The sequence below is a fragment of the Orcinus orca genome, chromosome 13 (genome assembly GCF_937001465.1).
Source record: "Orcinus orca chromosome 13, mOrcOrc1.1, whole genome shotgun sequence".
Lineage (NCBI taxonomy): Eukaryota > Metazoa > Chordata > Mammalia > Artiodactyla > Delphinidae > Orcinus > Orcinus orca.
Genome location: NC_064571.1, coordinates 67,415,308 through 67,428,291, shown reverse-complemented (window position 1 = coordinate 67,428,291; position 12,984 = coordinate 67,415,308). Strand labels below are relative to the sequence as shown.

Below are 12,984 nucleotides of genomic sequence, written 5' to 3'. Positions count from 1 at the left end.
ATAAATGCATAAGCAATCTGTGCCAAGAGATAAGGACTCAGGATCCTTACATCAAATGATCAGCCATCCTGGTACCAACAGCACTGTTTCATTAGGAGTTTATAAACAACCAAAAAAGAAGAGGATGCATTTACTAGAGGAAACTTTTATAAGCATAACCACGCTTTCCTTGTGAAACGTCATCTCTCAGAAGTCAGTGTAGACATTCTGAGCTCCAGGTTCAAGTCCAGCCATGTGCTGTACAGGACAGAGGATGTGCATTATTCAGGCCTTTGCCCACTCCCTGGCTAACACACAGACGGATTCTGGAAGACCCCAAGCAGCCTCTAGGTTCTCCTCCTACCAGGAGCCCACAGGACTGTCCTGAGCTTCCTCTCTGTGCATCTCTTCCTGGATTTCCATTGTGTGGAGTTGTATAATTTGGTAACTGTTCCTGTATCATTTCTTTTCACATTGACAAATAAGTCCCCAGAGAGCAGGGTGGCAAAGTAGATTCATCTACTCAACAGCCATGAACGTGTGGAGTCCTGTATCTTGTGAGACCTGTCAGCCCTTCGTATACTGCCGGCCAGTTTCCTGGTGGAGCAGCCAAGGGGAAAACAAAGGTGTGCTTGTCTGCAAACAAGTCAGCCAGCCCACCTCACCAGGCCTCCTCCCACCATCTTCTCTGCACATAACCAGCCCTCTCTGATGGCCAGGGCAGGGCGCTCAGGCTCAGGCCCTTGCGATGGAGGCATCCAGCTGACCCTATGCCCTACCCTTGGCTGCTCAGAACCTGGGGTCTCTCCCAACACCAGCAGGAAGGGCAGCTCTCCACAGGGCCCTGGAGGGAGCAACTCTCCCAGTGTCAAAGCAACTTGGGGCACTTCAGTGGCTTTAGCTGTCCCCTCACCTTCTACTGGAAAAGGGAACTCAAGGTCTCAGTGGAGGCTAGCTGGAGATCCTCCACTCAGGGATTAAAGAAGAGGGTGGAGGCCATCAGGTTTTTGGATGGGGTAAAAAAGACAGTGTGGCTCAGCTTTCTAGACCCAGCACAGCTGCAGCTTCTTCGTCATTTACTCCTGGTTTACCCCCATGATGGACAGAGGAGGGGTAGGTGTGCTGAGAGTGATTGAACCGAGCATGGTGTGGAATCCTGCCTGCATTGTTCCCTGGGTGACCTTGAGCAACTTTCTTTACTTTGCTGAACCTCAGTTTCTTCATATGTAAAGTGGGAGTCAAATGAGAAAGCCACGGGTGCCCTGGCTGCTGTTACCAAACCCTCACCGCGGACTAGATGCTTCATTCACGGTGGTCTCCCGACAGACTTGCAAAGCAGGAGTCTGCATTTTACAAAGGAGGAAGGATGTGAAATACTCAGTGTAGCATCAGACAAGGGACCTGTTCAATAAATATTGATCCCCTGTTTCTGTAATATTTGCAAAATTAAGAAGACCACACTCATGGATAAACCCAGCATCTCAAATGCATTCCTTATAAAACGAGAGACAGCTGAATGGATACAAAAACAAGACCCATACATATGCTGTCTACAAGAGACCAACTTCAGACCTAGAGACACATACAGACTGAAAGTAAGGGGATGGAAAAAGATATTCCATGCAAATGGAAACCAAAAGAAAGCTGGAGTAGCAATTCTCATATCAGAAAAAATAGACTTTAAAATAAGGACTATTAGAAGAGACAAAGAAGGACACTACATAATGATCAAGGGATTGATCCAAGAAGAAGATATAACAATTGTAAATATTTATGCACCCAACATAGGAGCACCTCAATACATAAGGCAAATACTAACAGCCATAAAAGGGGAAATCAACAGTAACACATTCATAGTAGGGGACTTTAACACCCCACTTTCACCAATGGACAGATCATCCAAAATGAAAATGAATAAGGAAACACAAGCTTTAAATGATACATTAAACAAGATGGACTTAATTGATATTTATAGGACACTCCATCCAAAAACAACAGAATACACATTTTTCTCAAGTGCTCATGGGACATTCTCTAGGATAGATCATATCTTGGGTCACAAATCAAGCCTTGGTAAATTTAAGAAAATTGAAATTGTATCAAGTATCTTTTCCAACCACAATGCCATGAGACTAGATATCAATTACAGAAAAAGATCTGTAAAAAATACAAACACATGGAGGCTAAACAATACACTACTTAATAACAAAGTGATCAATGAAGAAATCAAAGAGGAAATAAAAAAATACCTAGAAACAAATGACAATGGAGACACAACGACCCAAAACCTATGGGATGCAGCAAAAGCAGTTCTAAGAGGGAAGTTTATAGCAATACAAGCCTACCTTAAGAAGCAGGAAACAACTCGAATAAACAACCTAACCTTGCACCTAAAGCAATTAGAGAAAGAAGAACAAAAAAACCCCAAAGTTAGCTGAAGGAAAGAAATCATTAAAATCAGATCAGAAATAAATGAAAAAGAAATGAAGGAAACAATAGCAAAGATCAATAAAACTAGAAGGTGGTTCTTTGAGTAGATAAACAAAATAGATAAACCATTAGCCATACACATCAAGAAAAAAAGGGAGAAGACTCAAATCAATAGAATTAGAAATGAAAAAGGAGAAGTAACAACTGACACTACAGAAATACAAAAGATCATGAGAGATTACTACAAGCAACTCTATGCCAATAAAGCGGACAACCTGGAAGAAATGGACAAATTCTTAGAAATGCACAACCTGCCAAGACTGAATCAGGAAGAAATAGAAAATATGAACAGACCAATCACAAGCAATGAAATTGAAACTGTGATTAAAAATCTTCCAACAAACAAAAGCCCAGGACCAGACGGCTTCACAGGCAAATTCTGTCAAACATTTAGAGAAGAGCTAACACCTATCCTTCTCAAACTGTTCCAAAATATAGCAGAGGGAGGAACACTCCCAAATTCCTTCTATGAGGCCACCATCACCTTGATACCAAAACCCGACAAGGATGTCACAAAGAAAGAAAACTACAGGCCAATATCACTGATGAACATAGATGCAAAAATCCTCAACAAAATACTAGCAAACAGAATCCAACAGCACATTAAAAGGATCATACACCATGATCAAGTGGGGTTTATTCCAGGAATGCAAGGATTCTTCAATATACGCAAATCAATCAATGTGATACACCATATTAACAAATTGAAGGAGAAAAACCATATTATCATCTCAATAGATGCAGAGAAAGCTTTCGACAAAATTCAACACCCATTTATGATAAAAATCCTCCAGAAAGTAGGCACAGAGGGAACTTTCCTCAACATAATAAAGGCCATATATGACAAACCCACAGCCAACATCGTCCTCAATGGTGAAAAACTGAAAGCATTTCCACTAAGATCAGAAACAAGACAAGGTTGCCCACTCTCACCACTCTTATTCAACATAGTTTTGGAAGTTTTAGCCACAGCAATCAGAGAAGAAAAGGAAATAAAAGGAACCCAAATCGTAAAAGAAGAAGTAAAGCTGTCACTGTTTGCAGATGACATGATACTATACATAGAGAATCCTAAAGATGCTACCAGAAAACTACTAGAGCTAATCAATGAATTTGGTAAAGTAGCAGGATACAAAATTAATGCACGGAAATCTCTGGCATTCCTATACACTAAGGATGAAAAATCTGAAAGTGAAATCAAGAAAACACTCCCATTTACCACTGCAACAAAAAGAATAAACTATCTAGGAATAAACCTACCTAAGGAGACAAAAGACCTGTATGCAGAAAATTATAAGACACTGATGAAAGAAATTAAAGATGATACAAATAGATGGAGAGATATACCATGTTCTTGGATTGGAAGAATCAACATTGTGAAAATGACTCTACTACCCAGAGCAATCTATAGATTCAATGCAATCCCTATCAAACTACCACTGGCATTTTTCACAGAACTAGAACAAAATATTTTGCAATTTGTATGGAAACACAGAAGACCCCGAATAGCCAAAGCAATCTTGAGAACGAAAAACGGAGCTGGAGGAATCAGGCTCCCTGACTTCAGACTATACTACAAAGCTACAGTAATCAAGACAGTATGGTACTGGCACAAAAACAGAAATATAGATCAATGGAACAGGATAGAAAGCCCAGAGATAAACCCACGCACATATGGTCACCTTATCTTTGATGAAGGAGGCAGGAATGTACAGTGGAGAAAGGACAGCCTCTTCAATAAGTGGTGCTGGGAGAACTGGACTGGTACATGTAAAAGTAAGAGATTAGAACACTCCCTAACACCATACACAAAAATAAGCTCAAAATGGATTAAAGACCTAAATGTAAGGCCAGAAACTATCAAACTCTTAGAGGAAAACATAGGCAGAACAATCTATGACATAAATCACAGCAAGATCCTTTTGACCCACCTCCTAGAGAAATGGAAATAAAAACAAAAATAAACAAATGGGACCTAATGAAACTTCAAAGCTTTTGCACAGCAAAGGAAACCATAAACAAGACCAAAAGACAACCCTCAGAATGGGAGAAAATATCTGCAAATGAAGCAACTGACAAAGGATTAATCTCCAAAACTTACAAGCAGCTCATGCAGCTCAATAACAAAAAAACAAACAACTCAATCCAGAAATGGGCAGAAGACCTAAATAGACATTTCTCCAAAGAAGATATACAGACTGCCAACAAACACATGAAAGAATGCTCAACATCATTAATCATTAGAGAAATGCAAATCAAAACTACAATGAGATATCATCTCACACCAGTCAGAATGGCCATCATCAAAAAATCTAGAAACAATAAATGCTGGAGAGGGTGTGGAGAAAAGGGAACCCTCTTGCACTGGTGGTGGGAATGTGAATTGGTTCAGCCACTATGGAGAACAGTATGGAGGTTCCTTAAAAAACTACAAATAGAACTACCGTATGACCCAGCAACCCCACTAGTGGGCATATACCCTGAGAAAACCATAATTCAAAAAGAGTCATGTACCAAAATGTTCATTGCAGCTCTATTTACAATAGCCCAGAGATGGAAACAACCTAAGTGCCCATCATCGGATGAATGGATAAAGAAGATGTGGCACGTATATACTATGGAATATTACTCAGCCATAAAAAGAAACGAAATTGAGCTATTTGTAATGAGGTGGATAGACCTAGAGTCTGTCATACAGAGTGAAGTAAGTCAGGAAGACAAATACCATATGCTAACACATATATATGGAATTTAAGAAAAAAAAATGTCATGAAGAACCTAGGGGTAAGACAGAAATAAAGACACAGACCTACTGGAGAACGGACTTGAGGATATGGGGAGGGGGAAGGGTAAGCTGTGACAAAGCGAGAGAGAGGCATGGACATATATACACTACCAAACGTAAGGTAGATAGCTAGTGGGAAGCAGCTGCATAGCACAGGGATATCAGCTCGGTGCTTTGTGACCGCCTGGAGGGGTGGGAGGGAGGGAGGGAGACGCAAGAGGGAAGAGATATGGGAACATATGTATATGTATAACTGATTCACTTTGTTATAAAGCAGAAACTAACACACCATTGTAAAGCAATTATACCCCAATAAAGATGTTAAAAAAAAAAAAACCGAGAGAGAATAAAAACGTGGATTACACAGTCAACTCTTAGACATTAGAAAGACCAAAAGAGCCTCACAAACATAGGTGGAAAGAAATGATAAACAGAACAACTGGTGAATTACAAAATAGAAACACAGCAAGATCAGTAACGCAAATATTGAATACATTGTATTTGGGGAGAAGGTTTACTTAGGCCCAACCTTTGGCTAATATGCTAGAGAAACCCAAATAAAATTAGAAATAGAAAGGAGGTTTTAGCAGTATAAAAACGTGATGTAAAATTCTATACTAATCAGTTTAAGCATACTGATGATTTTCTGACAAGAATTAACATGGCCAAAATGATCCAAGTTGGTAAATAACCTGAAAATCAATAACCTTGAAACAGTATTTTTAAAAGATCAAAGAATATCTCCCTATTATCTCTGTCAAGGCTTCTAAGCTCAAAATTTTCTTGCTGAATTCTCTCAAACTTTTAGAAAATAATTCCTGTGTCGCTTACAGTTTGTGTTTAAAAAAAGAAAGAATCCTGCAACCGGTTATTTTAAGAAGTCAGCACAGCCTGGATGCCCAACCTGAGAGAGAGAAACACACACACACACACACACACACACACACACACACACACACACACACACACACACACACACATCACATCACAGACTGATTTCATTTACGGAAATATACTGAAATAAATACCCGGCAAATGAATCAACAATAAATTATACAACTAACCCACTACCATTAAGTAGGGTTTGCCATAGAAATGCAGGATGCCAGGATGGTTTCCTATCAGGATATCTAATGGTATAAAATACCATTTACATGGGCCAAAGGAGAAACAATTGCTATCTTTCCAATAAATGCCTTGAAGGCATTTGATAAATGCACAACTTTCTCTGATTTACCAAAATAACAAAATCGAAAATGAAAAAACCCAAAATTTTAGTTAATTAGGAATAGAAAGATACTTTATGAAAATTAAAGGATAATTATTTCAAATCAAAAATCAATTGTCAACATCAAATTTATGGGCAAACACTAGAATTGTGTGCATAAAAGTTAGGTACCAAACTAGCATTTTTTATCTCCTGTCCTGAGCTGCCTGTTCCTTCCTCACTCTGGGCTTTAGAGGGGTCATGGGTGATCCAAAAAGAGCAAAGGTAGGAGGAGACAGAAGTTATACCCAGAAGCATTTCAGTCTGCCGGGCCGACTTTCTGAGACCAGGCCCACAGAGAAAATAGATCAAGATGGTTGGTAGATAAAAATCCCCTGGCTCTGGGCAGGTCCCCTGTCACTAGGTGGGCTGGGCACACCAGGGCAGTTAGAGAATGTGGTAAGACTGGTGATGGGCAGTCTGTACCCCGAGTGTGATTCAGAATCACGCAGGAGCTTCACAGACATGGAGACTGCTGGAGGCCGCCCCCACGACCTGGATTTAGTAGGTCAGATGGAGGTAGAGTTCAGGATCCACACAGCTCCTCAGGTGATTCTGAGGCCCAGCCAGGGCAAGGAGCAGGTTCAGAGAGGTTGAGTGATTTATCCTAGGTCCCACAGGAATCAGGCTGTGCATCAGGCACTCCGCTCCCATAATGCCTTCCCCATGGACCACACTGGCAGGCAGGGTCTTCAGTGTTTTCTGACTCTGTGAGATGGACTGGCCCTTTGAGGTCTCTGCAACATCATCTGTACAGAAGGAAGCTGTGATAGTTCATTTTCTGTGCCAATTTGACTGGCTCATGGGGTACCCAGATTTTTGGCTACACACTATTTCTAAGGAGTGTTAGCATTTGAATCAGTGGACTCAGTAAACAAGATTGCCTCCCCAATATGGATGGACATCATCCAATGTATTGAGGGCTTGAATAGAACAAAACGTAGAGGAAGGGAGAATTCACCCCTTCTCAGCCTGACTGCTGAGCTGGGACATTGGTCTTCTCCTGTCCTGGGACTGGGAATTACATCATCAGCCCCCCTGGTCCTCAGGCCTTCCCACTTGGACTAAACTACACCACCAGCTTCCCTGGGTCTCCAGCTTGCAGATAGCAGATCTTGGGACGCCTCAGCCTCCATAATTATGTGTGCCAATTCTTCATAATAAATAAATCAATAGGATATATCTATATAGCTCCTGTTGGTTATGTCCTGTAGGAGATCTCGACCTCTCCCCTCTCCTCCTCCCTCTTCCCCTCTGCATCCACACCCATAACCCATACCTGAAGTGGTACCAAACAAGGCACTCCCCTGCAGTTGTCTCTGGAGGTGTCCCTTCTAACACGGCATCACTTCCTATGTTTTGGACAGCGATTCCTGTGTTCTTGTCAAAGGCTCCTCATGCCCTCCCCGAGATGGTGTGCTGCTCTTGGATGAGGAAACACCCGGTTTAGCGTGTTGGTCTTCAGACACAGGCCCTTTCAGCCGGTGGCCACAATTCAGGCTGCGCCAGGTGGCAGCGTCACTCCCTTTTCTATTTTTGCTAGAGAACTTTGCTTTATTGGAATCAGAGTTCTTTGGCTCCGTGGCAATTGGCTGTTGGCACGCTCTCTTTCTGTCGCCTTCTGCTACCTGTTGCCTTCACAGCCTACATTCAGAGCGCCACTTTGTTAACCCCTTCCTTTCCGGAATAACTCATGCTGAAACCAAGGTGGATCATTTATAGTAAATCATCCTTTCGGAAACTCTGCTCTGGCTACTTGGAAGATGAACGTCGGTGTCTGGGTAGGCAACACTTCATTCTGGGATGGCCACAGGCCAAAATCCACAGTGGGGCTGGGTGCTGAGTCCCGAACATGTTTTGGGCCCCCAGCCCATTCTTCAGTTGAGAAATGAACATGTTTTTCACTAAAGAATGGGGACAAAGATGAAATTTCAATTCCTCAGTCTGACACAGTGGCAACTCTGCTGTGAAGATCTACGTCTACAATTCTGTGTCTTCCAATATGGTAGCCGCAAGCCATATTGGCAACTTACATTTAAATAAAATAAAATTAAATTAAATTAAATCAAATCTGCAATACCTCAGTCACACTAGCCCATTTCAATTGCTCAATACCAACGTGTGACTAGTGGCTACTGTATTGGCAGAAAGGACATTTCCATCGTTGTAGAAAGTTCTATTGGACAGTGCTGATCTACTGAATGAGGATAATAATATTATTGACCTCATAGGCCTGTTATGGTAATTAAATGAAATGTTGTACGTAAAGTGCTTAGATTAATACCTAGCATAGGTACATGCTTGATAAATGGAATTTGTTATTATTCATGAAATAAAATGTTTAGAAGAAAGTGACCCTAAGTGCCAAATTCAGTTCGGGGAAATATCACGCAGAGCCTCCAGGTATAGGTGTAATTCTCAGCGTTGTCTCCTGCTGAGGCTGGTGTTGCAGGAAACATTGAGGAGGATGAGGAGTTGGATCCTTTCAGTGCCATTTGCTCCAGGCACAGTCACAGGCATTTACAGAACCTGACTGCCTGCTGGTGGGGGGAGGGGAGGGTGTGGGGAGTGGGTTACCAATTCCTCAAACCCAGAAAAGCTGAAGGAGGCAACAGAAGGAGCTTCTACAGCAGCAAAATGGATTAGGGTTAATTGTTAGAGAGAGGGAAGACAAGAAGGAGGAAGAGGTAGGCGAAAGGAGAGAGAGAGAGAGAACATGAACTATGGGATGCGAAGCAACTTTGCTTCCTCATGAGGCGTAGAAAGCTGAGCCTAGTTTCATGCCCCTGACTCTTGCACTGTTGTTGAACCTGCCTAGCCTAGATGAGTACGCGAGGTAGAATGATACCCATGATGGTTTAACAGTTGCCTGGAGTATGAAGCTTTCCCATTACCTAGAAAAGCCTAGAAGGCAGACATGGCCTAAGGAGCCTTGCTGCCACCTCAGCCATTATATAACTGAAGTTTAGGGGATGCCAGTCAGGCCTCTGGTTAGGCACTGAGCAAGCTTTAGATTGGGAGGCAACCTTCTAATAGTGATAGGCAAGAAAATGTGAGAAGAGAGGCACTACGCACGCTCCCTGCCAGGCTACCCTGGCCTCCCCAAATGGTTTCCTCTGACCCACATTTCTCCTTAAAAGTGTTTGCTGAAAATGGCTGAAGACTGAAGCTGAGATGACTGGACAGTGAAAGCCCAAGAAATCCCAGAGGATGGTCCCTGTGGCTGCTACTCTATGCCGTCCCTCCCAAATTAGTCATAGTAACAATAGCTAGTGTTTAGTAAGTGCTTACAATGTGCTAGACAATGTTCTAAGTATTGTCTTCATTCATTCCTTAAAATAATCTTGTTAGGTACTGGTACCATTTTTATCCTCATTCTTTTCACCTATAAAAATGGAAAGAAGGGCAGAAGATAGACAGGGATTGATTCTGTTACCCAGACAAAGTAGGAGATTCTATCGGTGCACAAGGTATTATGAGCAGCAAACAGGAGCCTAAAATACATCACGAGCTTATGATGAAGGCTTACAGGAGGCGACACAGTTGTGGTGTTAGGAATATGTCTCAGAGCCAGACTCCAGGGCTCAAATCCCAGCTCTAACACTTTAGGCCGGTCACTTAATTCTCTGTTTCTGTTTCTCAACTGTAAAATGGGGCTAATAATTGTACCTCCTCATAGAGTTATTATGAGGATTCAGTGAGTCAAAGCACCTAAAGCCAGGCCTGCCATGTGGTCAGCACTATCTAAGTGTTGGCCATTACAGGTAGGATTGCTCCATGCTGGCTGGAGCTTCTCCTTCAAGGCTCTTTTCAGTCGCAGCTGTGAGCTGTGGCAGTTGAGGACGTCACCATGTTTAAGGGGTGAGTACATCAGCTTTCTCCTCCACCATCTTCCTTGGAAAACAGGTCAACTCAAGAATTCTCTATTATACATGTAGAGCTTGAAACCCATTTCAGGTGCCTGTGGACATAATCATTCATTCGCTCACTTATTCATTCACCCAAATCCTAACAGAATCCTGTGGGGCACACAATCCTATGTGAGGAATAGTACCATATGTGGAGTCAGAAACTTTAGTTTAAATCCTGGCTCTTTCCTTCACTAACTGTGTCACATTGTGCAAGTCACATCACCTGTCTGAACCTATTCTCTCATAAAACTGGGAAAGAACATGAGACAAAGTAAGAGAAGACACATGGAAAGCTCTGGAAAATACTATACAAGCGTAAGTGCTGACAGTTGTGATAAGGGATACAAAGAGATATGACATATCCACATATACATTATACAAGAAATGTTGGAATGAAAAATGACCCCCTGGTAGAGCCTTTGGATGGGTAAAAGAAGAACGGGAGTAAAAAGTATCTGGCCCCTGGCTGCCTCTGTTTTGGGTTCCTGGAATGATTCTGTGTGAGTCATTTCATTTCTGTTTGCCTCAGTTTCTCCTGGACCTCAAAAGACATCACAGTTTGAGATGTTGCTGGAATTAGATAATAAAAAACTCTCAACCCTTTCTAAATAAAAATGTTATAAATTCTTTAACACTATAAATATGGTCTCACATCTATTGCTCAGTACCTTGTGAAAAAAAAAAAAAAATTCTAAAAGAACCTCATCTGAAAATAACAAAGGGAGAAAAATATAATCCTTCCAAGCTCTAAATAGAGTTCTCTGCTCAGCTCTCCTTAGAAGTGAAGTCCACAAGTAGGGAGTCATTGTTGGGGACTTACTGTCTCTGGATGGTAAGATGGATTCTAGAAGCTTGAAGCACCCCCATCTTAACGAAGTAGCATCCTAAGCCCCACCTGATCCCCACTCACCCTCCCCTTCCCCAAAGCTACAAATTGGTCCTGAGTTAGGACAGGAGTTGTTACCTCTAGAGTTTCCGTCTTGTTCTCTGTCATCAGAAAATACCTATTCTGTATAACCTAACCTGGCTTTATTGAGTGTGTTGCACAGAGTGCTTGGCATTTCAGTCGCATTCAGTAATGCTTGCTGAAATCATAATCATCAGCTTACTAGACATTAGATTCTCTCCTCTTAGTCTAGGTTCTGCTGGCTGCTTTTGGAAGCATGAACAGGAGGTTTGAGCATCAGGGCCCTCAAAGTGGCCCTTAGCCAGGTCCTTTGCGTCCATGAAAATGATATTATGAGAATGTCCAGTGGGCTGAGAAATTTCCCTTGGAGCTTCATGCCCTGAAACTGAGATAGTTCTAGAAAAAACCAACAGGGCTCACCGGGCTTCAAGGTGGAGTTAGTGGTCGTCTACTGGGGTGGGGGAGTCGGGGGGTTTGAACATTGCCATGAAATACCTCCCTAATTCTACAGCTGATGTTCACAACTCTTTCATAGGTGATCAGCCTTTACAAGATTGAAAATACAAATATACACGACAGAGGCAAGGCAACTGCTGAAATTCATCCTATTATATAAGTGACTGACATGTTATCTTCCCTTTGAGTAAATTCTAATAAGGAAAGAAAAAAGATAAAGACAGTGATACCTGACAGATTAAAGAATGATGAAGACTGACAGAGGCGCTCATTTACGGAGACTGAAGAGACCCCACAGCTGCTACTACAGTCCTCCTACCCATGCGTTCCCATTTTTTATGTGGGAATCCGGAGGCATGTAATCTAGTGACATGCTGTCTTAGAACTGGGGTCCTGCTTCCTGGTACAGGGTCATTCCATCCCACTGTGGATACAACTCTGTAGCTGAGGGACCAGATGAACTTCAGTCTCCTTCCAGTTTGAGTTGGGCCAGCCCTGAAAACCAGGTCTCAGGCCCCTCATTTCAGGGGGAGGCACCATGGGAGGCAGTATGTCAGAGGGTCCAGGAGCTGGGCGCGTCCCTAGAGAGGAGGTTCACTTACCTTTGGCCGCATCCAGCTTAGGCTGGAGAGGTTTTTTCCCTTGAGCAGCTGTAGACCTATGGAATAAGTCTCAGCAGGGAATGCCTCATCCTCACACAGCAGCCCTCTGTTTAGGCAATAATCCCGCAAGGAGTAAAAGTCCTGTTGCCTGAACTTGATGATGGGGGTCTTGGCTAGAAGCTCCTGGTTGTGCGCCATGACTCTTCTTGGAAGAGGTATAAGGTCTTTCCCTTTCAGTGAGAAAAAAGATATTTTTAGGGGTAAGCCGTCAAGTCCTTTGCATCATTAGATGTGAACCCTTGAAAGGCACTCAGATGTCCCCCACTTTTACAAGTGAGGAGACTGAGACCCAGATCAGTGCTATCCCTGGTGACACAGCCAGTTGGTAGGTGAGCCCGGACTACAATCCCAGCATCCTTCCTTCTAGTTCAGTTTTCAGGCTGCTGTACTGAACAGCTTCTCAGGATGCTCTTACGTGCGTGAGAGGCTATTCATACATGAATGAACATTTATTGAGTGCTGACTTTACACCAAGCACTTTTCTGAATGCCGGCAATCCAAAGATAAATATGACACGATCTTTATCC

At 42.5% G+C, this 12,984-nt stretch overlaps 1 protein-coding gene across 1 annotated transcript in view; it reads right to left on the bottom strand.

Moving 5' to 3' along the window:
- CAPN13 (calpain 13) overlaps positions 1 to 12,617 on the bottom strand; it is a 68,254-nt gene extending 55,637 nt beyond the window's left edge. Inside the window, 1 exon segment of the mRNA XM_049695810.1 lies at positions 12,398 to 12,617. Coding sequence (XP_049551767.1) covers positions 12,398 to 12,595 — 198 coding nt within the window. The 5' untranslated portion in view covers positions 12,596 to 12,617.
- Between the last annotated feature and the right edge of the window lie 367 nt (positions 12,618 to 12,984).